This window comes from Stenella coeruleoalba, assembly GCF_951394435.1.
Source record: "Stenella coeruleoalba genome assembly, chromosome: 2".
In the NCBI taxonomy this organism is placed as follows: Eukaryota; Metazoa; Chordata; class Mammalia; order Artiodactyla; family Delphinidae; genus Stenella; species Stenella coeruleoalba.
Window position 1 is genome coordinate 11,023,704 of NC_137147.1, and position 16,085 is coordinate 11,039,788.

At 55.0% G+C, this 16,085-nt stretch overlaps 1 protein-coding gene across 1 annotated transcript in view; it reads left to right on the forward strand.

Annotated features, from left to right (window-relative positions):
* Positions 1-16,085, forward strand: part of ITPK1 (inositol-tetrakisphosphate 1-kinase) — a 161,992-nt gene that overhangs the window by 104,900 nt on the left and 41,007 nt on the right. The window contains exon 5 of the mRNA XM_079914618.1: positions 11,106-11,223. Within this exon, the coding sequence (XP_079770744.1) occupies positions 11,106-11,223 (118 nt within the window). The remainder of the gene's footprint in view (positions 1-11,105; positions 11,224-16,085) is intronic.

Sequence of the window (16,085 nt, forward strand, 5' to 3'; positions counted from 1 at the left end):
GCACACCTCTAGACACGTCACCGCCAAACTCAGAGCTGGCTCGTCACTCCCCACCTCAGGACCCTGTTGCTTTAGGATCAAGTCCAAGCCCCTTGGCTGGTCTGTCTCCAGCTGCCTCTCCCGCCTGTCTTCACCTACGTCCACCTGGCCACGCGGGCCCCTCCCCCCATGCCTCTGCCTTTGGAACGTCTTTTCACGCGTCCCATGCCTGTGACCCTTTGTGGCTCAAGGTCATTGGCTTCCAGAAACCCTCTCTCCCCTCCTCTTCCCCGCTCTCCCACCCGCTCCCCCACGTGGCAACCCTGCCCTACTCTGTTATCACCAGTCACCCCCGCATCTCTGTCCACTTACGAGCCCCCAGTGAGGGTGGGTGGAATGTGGCCGCTCTGAGGCTGAAGAGGTGACCCCCTCCCTCCCAAACACACAGACACACCCATCACGGGCTCTCACCCTCCCTGGTCTCATGGTGTTTGGGAGGCCTCAGGCTGGGAGCACAGACACCTGAGATCTCTCTGGAATACAAACGAGGGTTGGTTAAGACCAAGGCATCTGCTGAGTGGGGAAGCCCAGCTCTCGCTGGGAGCCATTCGAGGAGAGTTAGAGAAGCGGCAGTAGGTGAGGACAAGCCGTCTAACCTGCCAGGCTGAGTCTGAGGGCTGGAGAGTCATCTGGTGACTGCAAAGCACAGTCTCAGAGTGTGTATGGGCTTGGTTGGGCTAGTGAGTGGGTGTCTGTCCCCGACATGGAGCCATTATCTGTCACTCGTGCGCCCGTCCTCTGGCCTTCTTCCCTCTGCTGTGTCCTACCCCCCTGCCAAGTTGTCCTGTGCAGTCACAGTGCTGTGCACCTGCGTGAGGGCAGCAGGCCCTGGGCTCCCATGTAGCAGTCTGGCTCCATCAGGCCCAAAGAGCTTTCTTTCTTTGTTTATCATGTCACAGAATCAAAGAATCCTAGAACTTAAAAGTCAGAAAGGATGTTAAAAATACATTATTCTGACTCTCTTGTTTATAGACGAGAAAACTGAGATACAAATAACTTGTGACCTTGAGAAGCGCACATGAAGTTAATGGTGATTCCAGGACTTGAACCCAGATTTCTAGACTCTGCCTTTGCCTTAACTTTCACAGTGCCTCAGGGTCCTGGTGCTGGGGTCCGGACTACCCTGGTGCTGCAGCTGGCCTGAAAGGGGTGGTCTGCCAGTGATTGGAAGGCAGAAGCCTTGGCTGGCTGGCTGTCAGGGACAGTTACACAGGTTGCACACTGAACAGCTCTGTAGGCTGCAGACGGCTCCCTGTGTGGCTGGACTCAGCGGTCCTGCCCCTAGTATGTACCGGATGGTGCCACAACCTTCTCTTGGCTCGTGGGAGCCTGCTCTCAAGGTTTAGCCGCAGGAATCTCCAGGCGCAGCCGTATGCCAGATCCGGCTGCCTCTTTAGACCCTCAGCCTATGATTCTTGAACAGCCACGGGTGGCAGGGTTTAGCTAGGGCTGTGGCTGCCTGGCGCACTGTTACATCAAGGCTCTGGGGCCTAGTGTGCATTCCTCAGGACTGTCCACGGTGTGTGGTTTTCTGTGAGCTCTAATGAACAGGCAGGTATTCTGAGTGGTGCCAGGAAGGCTTTGACTCAGAGACATTGAGTCCTGGCCTCAGTTGATTACAGGCTTCGGTGGTCTGCCCAGAAGATTTGTTGGTTGTCCACCCGGAAAACTCTGCTCAGCCCGGCTCATGACCTCATCCTCACCTGCGGCTGCCCTCCCAGCGACCGGTCTCGCTCTCGGCAGAAGCATATACTGTGCCTCTGAAGGTGGGATCGCTGGCGACACTGCTGCAGTGTTAATCCTCCCTCCACGGGGCCCATTCCTTCACCCAGCAGCGTCCACAGCGGCCCTTCTGTGCGTCGGGCATGCGTCCTTCCCTTGACGCCACGCGGATCCTCCTCCCAGAGGCCGCTGTGGACTCCGGCGTCCGGCCATGCCATTTGTGTGCTCTCCTAAGAAGTGTCTGTCTTCAGTTGTGTTAGTTTGTCTTGATCCCAAATTGGGGACAGATGCAGACTGGCCCAGTGTGGTGGTCCCTGGGGGCCTTTGAGTGAAGAGTGAAGCGGGATGCAGACCCTGGGGTGATGGGGGAAGCAGATGGGCCTGCAGCCTTTCCTTTTTTTTGCTTTTCCTTGTGCTGCCACCAGACGCAGTGTGCCTGGCCTCACGGGCTGAACCACCAGGCTAAAGGCCTCTAGGCTAAAGACTTGGCCTGGCAGAACATGAGAAAGGCTTACTTTTTTCCCTTTTAACATAAGTTTTAAAAGAAGGTTTTTAGATCTGAGAAAATGTAAATTTTTTTCACGTCACAAAATTATTTGGTGACACCAAGATTCTAAGATTCTAAGGCGTCTGATTCCCAGTATAGTTTTCATTCCACTAAACCTCCATGACTTGGTGCTTAAGGAAAGGTTCAGCATCACCACATGGTAACTGTGTGCCCACGTAAAAGTACCCAGTCTTTTTTGTTTTATGTAAATAAATAGCTAATGGAAAATTAAAAAAAAATTTTTTTTTAAAGAATGAACCTGAGTGATCCTGGCTAGAGCTAGAATTGAGATGCTTTTTTTTTTACCCAGGTTTGCTATGCCTGTTTCACTGACTAGAAACTAGAGGGCTCTGGAGCCAGATGGTGTGGCTTCAGGTCCCATCCTGGCTGCCTCCTAGCTGGGGAAGCCTGGGCAAGGTACTGAGGTTCTCTGAGCCTGAGTTTCTCTGTCTATCAAATGGGGCTGCTAATAGGACTTAATATATAGGGTTGTTGTGAGGAATATAGTGTCAGTTGCTGCAAGGTGTAGGACATTGTCCTGCACTTGGTGAGCATTTAGGAAAAGTTAGCTGCTATCATTATTACTGTTGTAATTATCAATAATAGTAACACATCCTAGCATCTTGCCAGGACCTCCATCATGGTGTCAAGACTTGAGGAACTAGAAGCTTCCCGGCTTTCACCTCCCACTCGGTGTGGAAGGAGCTCATTAAAAGGCCAGCCTTTGTGCCATCAGCTGAACGCTCTGGGTGCCGGTCATGCTCTCAGGAAGAGCCAGAAGGAGTGAGATTCTGCTGAGTAAGCCCAAGGTCACCCCCTTTCCTGTGAAAGCCCCCACGAGTCATTTTTAACAGCTACAGGAAGTCATTTGAGTTCTTCCTCAGCACGCGCCTGGTGGCTGAGTGTTAACTGAAACACCCTGATTCATGGGCTTCTGGGAACCTTCTTGGAGAGTTCTGTGCGTGGTGTGTGGGGTTCATCTTGAGTGCCCATGCTTCTCTACTTCTAGAACCAAGTGATAATCAGGATTCTGAAGTCCCATTGGGGTATTTAGCACAAAAGGTGGTTGTAATTCCCAAGTGATCGCCGCCGTGATCGGTGGTGGTGGCTCCCAGGGCCGTGGAGGTGGTCGCGGTGGAATTGGGCCCCGTTTTCCACTTTATTTATTTATTTTTTTGCGGTACACGGGCCTCTCACTGTTGTGGCCTCTCCCGTTGCGGAGCACAGGCTCCGGACGCGCAGGCTCAGCGGCCATGGCTCACGGGCCCAGCCACTCCGCGGCATGTGGGATCTTCCCGGACCGGGGCACGAACCCGCGTCCCCTGCATCGGCAGACGGACTCTCAACCACTGCACCACCAGGGAAAGGCCCCGTTTTCCACTTTTGATCCACTCCACATGGGAGGCTGGAGTCCCGGACCGGGTAAGCACAAGGCAGGCCACACTGCAGAGCAGGGACTGCAACCCAGAGCCTTGCTGTTTAGTCCAGTGCTTGCTTTCTCTCCGTGCCCACCCTTTTTTTTTTTTTTTAAATTGAAGTATAATATATACAGAGAAAAGTGCATATTGTGAATAGCTTGATGAATTTTTGCTACACACAGATACACCGTGTACCGAGCACCCGATGAAGCAGTAGAGCAGTGCCGCTCCCCTGAGCCCGGCCCAGCCCAGCCCTGCCTGGCTCTGCCCTGCCCTTTTCCTCTCCTTCCTCAGCCTTGGGCAGTGGGCTCCCTTCCTATTCCCAGTGCAGAGCTCCTGTCCTGCCCTGTGACATTCTCTTCCCGGGGTGGGGAACAGGGCCACTGGAGGGAAGGAAGCCAGTTACCAAAACAAGAGATGGACTTTCTCCAATAAACTGGGCGCCGTCAATTCCCTATTCCATGAATGGCTTCCAACCTGGTCCCACCCCCCGCCACTGGTCCTGGCCAGCAGGATTTTGGTGAAATTCTCCCTCCAGGCTGCAGGTTAACGCGCAGAATGCTTGGCAGGGAGCCGGTGCTGAGCTCACCCAGCCCTGCACGCGCCCCTTGGTAGCATTCGCCGTCCTGTTCCCTGCCCTGCCTCCGCCGGAGATTGACAGCACCCCAAGAACAGGGCATCAGGCTTGCTCCTGCTCTGGGGCTTGCATAAGCGCCTGCTGGATGTGAACCCACGAAGCCATCTTTCAAACAACCGGCCACCCAGAGACCCAGTAGGAGACTCTGCTCGTTCGTGGGAGGTCCAGGCAGCTCCCAGCCTCTCCATCCTCCTCCCACCGCTGGCCCCAGGCTTCGGTCCTCTGTTTCCTATTCTAGACCTGCTCTACTGAGTTGTGGACAGATGAGGACTGAAGCTTACAGAGGCCCCACATAGCAAGTGGGGAAAGCAGGAATTTACGCGGGTCTGGCGGCCTCCAACTCCTTCCTACGCGTGAGACCTCTTCCCAGCAATGGCCTTCACTTGGCAGAAGAGGAAGCTGAGACCCAGAGAGGAGACGGGGCTCCCAGCACTCTGTGTGGTGGCCCTTCCTCCATCCTAGCTCGCCTTCCTCCAGAGGCGTAGATTTCCAGAGCCGTCCATCAAACCTGAATTCCCAGTCCTGCCGTCGGGGTTAGAGGCTAGGCTGTGCCCGGCTGGGCTCTCAGGGGCACACGGCCCAGCAGGCAGCCTTCCAGCTGCTGGGTCCCGAGCGTGATGAGGTGAGGCCGTGCCTGGGCACTCCCTCGCTCCAGAGCACCAGGTCCAAGGCAGGTGGCATCCTGGGCCCGCATAAGCGCCTGCTGTTAATGCTGTGGCCGGTTTACCTATTTTTTCTTGCTTTTGGCATCATGCCTAAGAAACCATCGTCTAATCCAAGGTCACAGAGATTTACACCAGTGTGTTCTTCTAAGAGATTTATAGTTTTAGCTCTTACCTCATAGGATTTTTATGTTAAAAGAAATAGTACTTGCCCACCCCTTTACCCAGTGGCGTGCGTGTAGCCAGTCCTGGGTAAATGGTAGCTGCTGCTATTCTAAATTATTATCAATTATGATTATTTATTATCATCTTTACCATGAGTAACTCTCATTGTGTTTCCCATCTGGGTGGCGGCCTCCTGCTCCTTCCTGAAAGATAGTGTTGCTGTTCGGACTCATTTCTGGCACAATTGTGGGTGCAGGGAGTTGAAGAAAGGGAGGACCTCATTACTTTCCCCACTCCCTCCATTTCCCCCGAAACTTTTTGTTTTGGGAAATTTAAAAATGCTTGAGAGGATGCTGCAATGCACTCCCCATACGTCACCCAGCTTCACGAGTCAGCAGCTCCTGGCCGCTGTGCTTTCACCTGTGCCTCACCTACTACTTTTTTTTTGCGGTACGCGGGCCTCTCACTGTTGTGGCCTCTCCCGTTGCAGAGCACAGGCTCCGGACGTGCAGGCTCAGCGGCCATGGCTCATGGGCCCAGCCGCTCCGCGGCACGTGGGATCTTCCCGAACCGGGGCACGAACCTGTGTCCCCTGCAGGCGGACTCTCAACCACTGCACCACCAGGGAAGCCCCCTCACCTACTTCTTTCCCTGTGCCCGGTTATTGTGAAGCAGATGCTAGACATCATATTTAATCTGTAAATTGTTTTAGTACACATCTCTGAAAAATGAGTCATCCCGTTTTTTTTTTAATTGAAGTGTAAGTTGATTTACAATTTGTTGATCTCTGCTGTACAGCAAAGCGATTCAGTTGCACATATATATACATCCTTTAGTATTCTTTTCCATTATGGTCTATCACAGGATATTGAATATAGTTCCCTGTGCTACCACTTCCTAGAAAGAGACCTGCGGTGTTTTGGGGGAGTGGGCCAGAGCCCTGTTACCTCCTGAGGATCCGGGGGGTGGACACTGGGTGCCTTTCCTGCTTCCCTGTGAGGAGCGGGCTGGCCAACTGCAGCTGGGCTCTGTCAGGACCTGAGCTGTCTGCAGAGGGTTGCTCGCTGGGCCGGGGACCGTGTCATGCTCTGGTTGCTCCCCGCAAGTGCAGAGGTGGCCCGCCCCCCTGTCTGCCAGGCAATGGGCTCAGAGATCTTAGGTCGGGTTGGGCCCTAAGGGTCTGTGTGCTGTAGAACATGAGAATCCTTTTTGTTTTTGTATCTACCAACTCTTTTCTTTCTTTTTTTTTTCTTTCTTTCTTTTTTCAAAATTTATTTTGGCTGCACCGTGCAGCTTTCAGGATCTCAGTTCCCCAACCAGGGATTGAACCGGGGCCATGGCCGTGAAAGAGCTGAGTCCTGGGGCTTCCCTGGTGGCGCGGTGGTTGAGAGTCTGCCTGCTAATGCAGGGGACACGGGTTCGAGCCCTGGTCTGGGAGGATCTCACATGCCGCGGAGCAACTAGGCCCGTGAGCCACAGCTGCTGAGCCTGCGCGTCTGGAGCCTGTGCTCTGCAACGAGAGAGGCCGCGATGGTGAGAGGCCCGCGCACTGCGATGAAGAGTGGCCTCCGCTTGCCCCAACTAGAGAAAGCCCTCGCAGAGAAACGAAGACCCAACACAGCAAAAAAATAAAATTAATTAATTAATAAATTCCTACCCCCAACACCTTAAAAGAAAAAAGAAAGAGCTGAGTCCTAACCATTAGACCACCAGGGAACTCCCACTACCAACTCTTTTCATATCTGTCACCGTCATCTCATTGTCCATGGCAGCTCCCTGAGATAGGTTTTATTCACAATGTACGTTTACACACAGGAAATGAAATGTCAGAGATTAATTCCAGTTTCTTCTTCACAGACATAAGGTGGCAGAGGCAGGATTTGAACTTGGGACTCCCACCTGCATTTTCTATTAGCTGAGAGCAAATCCTTGTGTCCCACTCCTTCTCCTTTCCTGGCCATACATGGAACTGCAGAGGAAATGGTATCGCTTATGTTCATCTCGGTTCATCTCTCATTCGGCTCAGATTCTCGGTGGCGAAAACTTGACCCCTGCCCACTCCTCCCCAGCCCAGCAGAGGGCCCGGTGCCCCCTCTTGGCGTCATCACCCCATGGGCCTTCGCGGGCGGGGGCACCTGGCCCATCTGTGCTCCTTTGTCAGTATTCTCTAGACTTCTTCCTGGCCCTGCTGACCCCGAGCTATATATCTCTGCGTTTCCCTTGCTTTAGCTGCTTAAAGCCAGACTCTTCCTTGTGAACTTCCAGGATCCCTTTCTAGGTGTTTCGAGGCAGGCTGTCTAACAGAACATGTGTTTACCGTTTGCCATGGAGACGGTTTGGGCCTTTCTTCCTCGAGTGGTGATAAAACGGTAACAGGGCTCTCACCCTTCCAGCAATTTGTTTGGCAATTCTAAGAGACCTGTGGAAAATGCATGAAGCCTGCGATACAATAGATAAACTGAAAGGCTCGGAAGAAAACCCGCTTGAGGATGATGGGGCGATTGGAAAAACTCTTTCTTTGCCCTCTCCGTCCTCGTCCCAAAAGAGATCATGTTTAGGAATAATTCCTCTGTTAATTCTGATGCTTTCATCCTGGGTCAAAAGCTTGTTGGTGCCTGCTTGTCACATCTTCCCTCCTTTGGTTTCTTCTAGCTTCTTTGGCTTCAATTCACGTCTTAATGAGTCTGAGTTCTCTCAATAAAGGCCGCTGCCCTAATGCACAAAAGTGGAACCAGAACCAGCTTTGTGTTGTCTGCCAACCATGTGGACATTCTTCTCGGTACTGCGGTGGGGACATCTGAGGGCGGGTCGTGGTGTACTGGACCTCGGTGGCTGGGGGAGAATTGGGCCAGCCCGTCGAAGCAACGTCTCTGATGTCGCCTTCCTTTTGAAGGAAAGCAGTGAGCTTGTGTGTGTCCCTGCCATTACCTGTAATGCCTCTACCGGTGGCTGCCCGTCCTGTTCTAGAACAGCCCCATGTGTGTGGCCTTGAAGTGTGTCTCCTAAACACTAATCCTAGGTTTCTCCAACTTATACTCGCAACTCACAGACAAGGAAACCGAGACAAGAGAAACCCAATGGCTCACCTGAGGTGACAGCGGAAGGTGATCACAGCGGGAGACTGGGTTTCTTCTTTTCTTTCTTTCTTTTTTTTTTTTTTTGCAGTACGCGGGCCTCTCATTGTTGTGGCCTCTCCCGTTGCGGAGCACGGGCTCCGGACGCGCAGGCTCAGCGGCCATGGCTCACGGGCCCAGCCGCTCCGCGGCATCTTCCCGGACCGGGGCACGAACCCGTGTCCCCTGCATCGGCAGGTGGACTCTCAACCACTGCGCCACCAGGGAAGCCCTGAGACTGGGTTTCTTGACTCTCAGTCCCTTGTTCTTCCCTCTGAACTGCACTGCTTCCTGGCAGTGGGTGGTGAGGGCATTGCAGTGCTTTCAATTCATAGCCCAGAACGTGAATTCATTGGCCAGATCCGGTAGGGGAAAACCTAGAAGGCTGTCATTCGTCCAGTGTTGTTTGCACCCTGCACGATGCCCTGAGCGCTGTGGATGCTGTGAAGTTTGTTGAGTGGATGCCCTTTTAACATGAGGACATTAACATGATTTCGGTCGTATATGTCGATCTTGGTGTCTCATGAACGACATGCTCTTGTGGCAGTGTAGATCTGGTTCAAAGGAACAAGCTCCGGTAAAGGAATAGTGCCGATGGGGAGAGTTGCCTCTGGGGAGCCCACAGCAGAGAGGTTCGGTACCCTGAAGTGAGGCTGTAGGAGAGAGAACCTATCCAAGTTATATCCTTGGATAGACCTTCCTTACAGACATCTCTCACCTCGTTCCCACGTCCCCTGGGGGTGCCAGACGTGGGCCCTCCTGCATCAGCTGCCTGCTTGTTCTGTACGAGCAGGGCAGCGGGCCAGGCTCTCAGGAGGAGGAGGAAGTCGCGAAGGCAGCTTCTGTTCTGCATTTGGGTCTGCAGATGCACGTGCTGGGAGAGGACCTTCTGCGGCGAGAGCGTGTAGGCCCTGTGGCGTTTATAGGTGTGAGGAGGGGAAGAAGGCCTCCCCAGATGCGTGCACTGGCCACCCCTCAGGGACGGAGACTTCTTTTAAACATCCAGAGAAAAAGACACCAATAAGCTCATAACCAGCTACTTTGGTATGAAACATAAGGCAGGAACAGATTTCAGAGAGGTAGATATGAATCTCTGGCTTTTGTGTTGAGAGCTCTTAAAAATGATTACTAGGAACCAAAATAGGTTCACCGGGGAAAAAAAATCCCAAATGGAGCGTTCTTTTTTCTGATAAGGTTTACTAGAAGAGAAGCATTATGGCTTTTGCTCCTGGCCTCTGCTGACCTCGCTGACAGATCTTGTGGAATGGGCGGGGAGGGGTGAATTAAGCTGGTGTATTTATTCCCTGGGGCTCCCGTAACAAAGTACCACAAACTAAGTGGCCTAAAACAACAGACATTCATTCTCTCACGGTTAAGGAGGCTGGAAGTCTAAAATCAAGGTGTCTGCAGGATTGGTTCCTTCTGGAGACTGAGGGGGAATCTGCTGGTGGCCGGTGGTCCTTGGCCATCCTTGCCTTGTAGCTGAGCTCGGTCACCGTCTTCATCTTCCCACAGCCTCCTCCCTGTGTGTCTCTGTGTCCAGATTTTCCTCGTCTTGAAGATACCGGTCAATGGATGAGGGTCCATCCTAATCCTGTATAACCGCATGTTAACTCGATTCCATCTGTAAGGACATTTCCAAATAAGGTCATGTTCACAGGGACCCGGGGTTAGGACTTGAACAGATCCGGGGATGGGTGTGCACAGTTCAACCCACAGTAACAACAGCAGCTAGTGAATGGCCTTCCCTACACCCAGCCTTGTCTCTGAGCCCCTCTCCTGTTCCAGCATCCCCCATTTGTGTCCATAGAACCATGGAGTTTTAGAGCCGGGGGATGGTCTCATTTACTGTCTTCCCGACAGTCTGCTCTAGCCCCCTGTTGTGACTTGGAGTTCTTGGAGTCACAGAGGTGTCTCCTGGCGGCCCAAGGTCCCTGAGTTCTTTTCCTGGACACATCTTGCTCTGTCTTCTGTTGAATTACATTGCAAATAATGGTTTCTTGTTCCTCATGTGCCTTAACGTTATTTCCCCAAGAAGATTGTAACTTCCTTAAAGACTAACCTTACCGTAGTTCTGCTTGCATTTCCATGGTCTACCATGAAGCTCCTGGGTATTAATAAGCACTTACTGGGGTGAGTACCTGCGGGCCGGGTGGCTGCCCCATGGTGAGTGTCTCATCACCTTCCCACAGACCTACTGAATCCTGGCGTCCCCCTCTCCCCAGCCCTGCCTCAGAACCCTTCTCAGCACAGGGTGCTGGCCGCTCATTGAGCAAAATCCCGCCGTGGAGCAGATCGGGTTTTAGGTGAGGCTTTATCCAGGAGTTGAAGCAGCTGACCAGAACCGAGTTGTTCTCCTTTTCTCGGCTCTGTTTTCTCACTTTGGGCTCCATCAGCTCTCTCTCCTTCAGATCCCAGGATGACTGCTCCCAGCTGCCCGGTCTCCCAGCTTCCTCTTGTCCTCAGGGAGGGACAGTGCTCCTGTCCCAGCATTTCCAACAACAGCGCTGAGCCTGCCTCTGATTGAATGGACTCGGGTCACATGTCCTCTCCTGAGCCGGCAGCCCCAGGAGGTGGAACGTGCTGATTGGCCTGACCAAAGTCACGTGATCCCGGTGGGGCTGAGTGGGTAGAGGCCGTTTCCTGAGACCAGGTGTTGCCTCAGCCAGAGGTCAGGGCTGGTGGGGGGATGGAGAACAGAGACGGATGTGGGGATGGCGCGCGGGATGCAGTCTTGCTTGTCACCCTCGTTTCGGCGTCAGTCTTCCCTCTCTAACCGGAAGGAGTGTTCTTTCCTCTCAGGAATACATTGATGCCCACCCTGAGACCATTGTCCTGGACCCCCTTCCCGCCATCAGAACCCTGCTTGACCGGTCCAAGTCCTATGAGCTCATCCGGAAGATCGAGGCCTACATGAAAGGTACGGACGTGAGTGGCTCAGCCTCCGTGGCAGTCGGCCCAGCTCGTGGACACAAGGTGGTCGTTGCGTGGGGTGGGAGGAGGGACGGGGGTCCGGTCTTTTTAAGCACTTTGACACAGGAAGCAGCTGTACGTTCTGGGGAGGGCCTTTCCTTCTCCCTCTGTGGCCAGCAGAGTTAGGAAGTAAAAGTCCTAGGGTGCTCTCTTTGGGAGACTGGCTCCAACCACTTCAAGTTTTGTTGTCTTAAACCCACGGGTGCTGATGAAGTATCCAGATAAGACAGTGGTTAGAGAGCAGAAGTGCGTGTAGAATAGCTCAGCGGCAGGCGGGCGCGTGGAGTTACGTAACCGGGCGAAAGAGACAAACAGAGAAATTGAAGGGCCTTTGATCAAACACATGGAGATATGTAATGTGGCGGCTGGACCTTGCGGGGTACGCTCTGTTCTCGCAGGCGGGAGCCCCCCTCTCAGCTGCGGGAGCGTCTCCTGCCAGCTGCGGGCCCCTGCCCCTGAGGACTCATCCTCCCCACGTCCCAGGGCAGGGCAGCTCCAGAGAAGTCAGGCTGCCTTTCCAAGGTGTTTGTTTATGTGAGAAGGGCTTTTTGGAAAGATTCACGTTCACAGTAACCTCCTAGCTCTGCCCCCTGGTCCAGGCGTTCCCTGCTGAGAGTTCTTGTTTCACTTTAAGAGAAAGTGCTTTGCCTGGGCCTTGGGGCTGCGTGAGAATCCGTCCTAGAGGCAGGAGAGGCAGCCCTTGTTCCTGCCATCCAGGCCACATGTGTGTGGCCTACAGGGGCTGCCTTGACCCCTGACCTGGATGGTGACTTGGCCCAGGTGTTGTTCACGTGATGGTTGGACCAGTGGGTGCTTTGACTCACAGGACCAGCATGGGGATAATGAGTGCAGGATTTACTGGGTACGTGCTGTGTGCCCAGCACCGGGCTCAGCCTTCTTCTTACAGTCTCTCTTCTGGTGCTTCTTTATAAAGGTGGGCCAGACCATCCGTCCTCCCTGTTTTGCACAGGAGGCTCTGAGAGGTTAACAGGTATGCCAGCATCACCCAAGCCTGTAAGCTGCAGAGCTAGAATCTAGCCACGTCTCTCTGACTCAGGCTCCCCAGCTCCTAACCCCTAAGCTTGACTTTCATGTCCATAGTCAGAGGGCCCCGGATCTAGCAAGCACCTGGCGTGGATGCAGTCATGGACCCTGGTCAGGAGAATTGGTGAGTGCTTGGTTCTCTAAGGAACCTGCCCTGTGCAAGAGCTGGCTGGTGGACCTGGCTGTCCTGGAAGAGGTCTTGAGGCATTTTGCCCTGGGCGCCTGGCCGTCACCAGGAGACAACATGGACATGACATTCTTGGGGGGCCCCAAAGCAGGCAGCGTTTTTCAGCATGCCAGCATCCTCCCATCCTTGGGTCTGGAGTGGTCAGTGACCGTGTCAGCTTCCGTTCCCTTTGCATTCCTTCCCTGGGTTGCACCAGAACCCCCAGATGAGAAGGAAGATCTATAGTGATGTTTTGGCGGAACGTTGGTTCTGGAAAGGAAACCCGCCTTTTCCCAGGAAGTGTGTGTGTTAGATGCCAACTGTCTGCGAAGGGACAGGAGATGACAGTATGGGGTCACCCAGGAGTGGGAGCCACTGTTCCTGCTCAGCACTTTACCCTGGAAAGCGCTGAGGCATCTGGATTGGATCTTGGAATCTGTCTCCATTTTCATGGGTAGAGAACCAGGGCTGGGATCAAGGGTGAGCTCAGGCCTAGAGCGTGAGCATGCGTGTTCAGCGGGCTGGACTGCAGGGCGCACAGGCAGCAGGGTTGTCGCTGGGGGGTGAGTACTGAGGGGGCGAAAGCCTCCCAGACAGGGCGGGGGTGTGAGTGAAGCAGGGAGGGAGCTGAAGTGGGGTGCTTGTGTGGACTTGCAGACCATCGGTCAGAGGGGGGACTTCGAACACCTTGGGCAGTTGGGAACTCCATTCGAGAGCAGCCTTTGAAGGTATGGGAGCTGGTGAGTGAAGAGATGAGAGCACATTTCAGACAGGCAGTGCAGACGCGGCCTAGAGGTAGATTTTGATGGTCGTTACTGTTGTGAGGGTGACCTCCCACCCAGCCACAGGTGTGAGGGGCTGGTGACTGGCCCCCAGCGGGGACACAGACAGACCCCACTCAGCTCCAACCCAGCTGAGGTCAGCTCAGGGGCTGCCTGCTAGGGGGCCCAGTGAGAACTTGTTGACCAAACTCTCAAGACCGGCTTGGTCCTGGGCCAGCAGGAATTGTGTGGGTGGGCCGTGACCGCTGCACCCTGGGCTTTCCTTATCGTGCACGCCGAGCCGGGCTGGTATTCTTCCAGGAGCGCAGGCAGAGGCTGGGACTTCCTGGAGCCTTTTCCTGCCCACCCGGGGCGGTACATGCGGAAGCACTGCTGGCTCCCACCTCCCATCCTCCCAGAGGCCAGACTGCTCGGTGCAGATACAGAGAACCTGCTCTGGGAAGCGCATCCCTGGCGCTCCCCTGCCGCACTCCTGCGATTCCTGGAGGCTCGCAGCCCTGTTAGTCCTGCTGTAAAGGGCCGTAATTACCCTTTCAGCTCCTCAGGTACAGCAGTCCAGGTGACACCACTTTTGTGTTGGGAGAAGGGGCTTGGCAGAAACTCCTGGAGCTGTCGCCACCCCTGTGCCAGCGTGGCTCTCCCTGTCCTCAGAGAGCCTTGGTGGCTGCACAGAAGACAGCGCAGTGGGCGAGGCTGCTGCAGGGAGGTGACAGGGCTCCCTGCTCTGCACTGGGGGTGGGCTGGTGGGCTCTGACACATGGGGAGGGTCTCCCGGGGCTAACAGGCAGAGCCCTTGGACCGAGGGTCCACGCTCGGGCCATGCATCGCTGCACAGAGCATCAGCTGTGGGGGACAGGTGAGGCCTGCTACCCGGAGCTTCCAGCCTCACCTGTCTGAGGACCTGGGCGGCTCTGTGTGGTTGGCGCCATCTCAGTTCCACGCTCCCAGAGCTTATCTTTTCCTAATTCAGAGCCTGGAGGGGAGGCAGGGTCCTTCCAGCTGCAGACGTGTCAGCCTGAAACCCGCTGACAAAGTTGCTGCCATAGCAGAGACCTGGAGGGTGGATGAAATGAGATGGACTTCGCTTCTCTCTCGCGTAAAAGCCCAGAGGAAGGCTGGCCGGTGCTGGCGAGTGACGGCGGGGACCTAGGCTTCCCCCAGCTCGTTGTTCTGGCGTGGCCCTCCTGGTCCGAGGTGGTGCTGAAACTCTCACCACCACATCTACAGTCTAGACATTAGGATGGAGAGGGGACTAAGAAAAAGGGAGCAAAGGGAAACAGCCCTGGGTATCTTCTAAGGAAAAATTCTGGAAGCTACAGTGATGTTCTTTCATACCTCAGTGGTCAGAACCGAGTTACAAACTGAGCTGCAAGGGAATCGGGGAAAGTGGTCTTTGTTCTGGCAGCCACGTGGCCAGCTGACATTTGGGAGCCCCGTCACCACGGCAGAACAGGGAGGATGAGTTTGGGGCACAACTAGCTGTCCGCCTTCCCCTCCGGGGAGTGGGTTCCTGCCTGCGGCATCCATGGGTGACTGGCTCTTGGAATGACCTTTCCCCTTCCAGCTGGCCAGGGTGGGTGGCCTCAGCAGCACGTTCCTTCCACATAACAGCTCATACGACATGAGGTCAGTAGGCTGACGGAGTGATCCACCCAGAGTGCCTGGGCCCCAGGTTTCCCTAACAGGTGATTGCTTCTGGGCGGGGCTGCACCCACACCCTTTAGCCAGAGGCAGAGATGGCACTAAACCTGGATCCAGTTCAAACCAAGTACAGGAGCCTCCCAGAAGTTGAACACTGCCTGCTGCCGGCTTGCGGGGAGCGGGAGGCTGCGTCACCAGCCAAGATTGCTGGACACGCATCTGCAGGCCTCTTCTCTCGTGGGCACCTGCTTTCCGCATAGGGCCGGGGTTTTGAGGTGGAAGCCCCGAGACCAAGGCCCGGCTCTGCCGCCCTAGGACAAGTGATCCTGGGCAAGGCTCTAGCCGACTCCCGAACTGGCCGGAGCGATGGGCGAGAAAGCCGGGCTGTGATTGGAGATTGTGGGTTTGTGTCCTTGGCCCTGGGGGCAGCAGGTGGTGGAGGGTCTCAGGCCACAGGGCAAAGGGCTCAGAGGCCCTTCCAAGACGGCTGCCGATGAGGTGTGGCTGCCCCGGCAGCTCCCACACATGCGCTCTGGGGGTGACAGATGGCCGTCCGGACGCCGGGCCTCCCTGGGGACGGGGGGTGCACACCGCAGATCGAGCGCCTCTGCCTGTGGTTTTCTGGGAGTTTAATCAGGGCTCAGCTTGCAGGCCGTTTGGAGGCTGGATTGAAATGAGTAATCCAGACACCAAGCAAAGAGAAAACGACATTCCGCAGAGCCTGGGAGACACGATCCCCGCACAGCAGCCGCCGCGGGGTGGGGGTGTGTGGTCGAGTCGGGGGGTCTCACTCAGAGGTGGGGGCCGGCTGTCCGCCCTTGGTGAGCTGCGGAGGGCCGTGGGTGGGAGAGGAGAGAGCGGGAGGGGCCTTGGAGTCAAGGCCTGGGCCCCAGGTCCGCCCATGTCCCCAGTGTTGTGGTGCCTGCAGGTCACCGTTCCTCTAGGGCCGCTTTGTCGGCGCTCAGGGGGCACCCCGACTGCATGCCAAACACTGTGTTAGCTGGTTTAATCCTCACCATGACCCTGTGAGACGGGCGGTACTGTCACCACCCCGTAGCGGTGCGGATGCTGTATCCATTGAATCTAGTTGGTTAAGGCCGCAGAGCTACTAGGGGCAGAGCTGGGGTTTGAACCCACGCCATCTGGGTGGGTTCTTAGCCAGTGGTTCCCGAATCC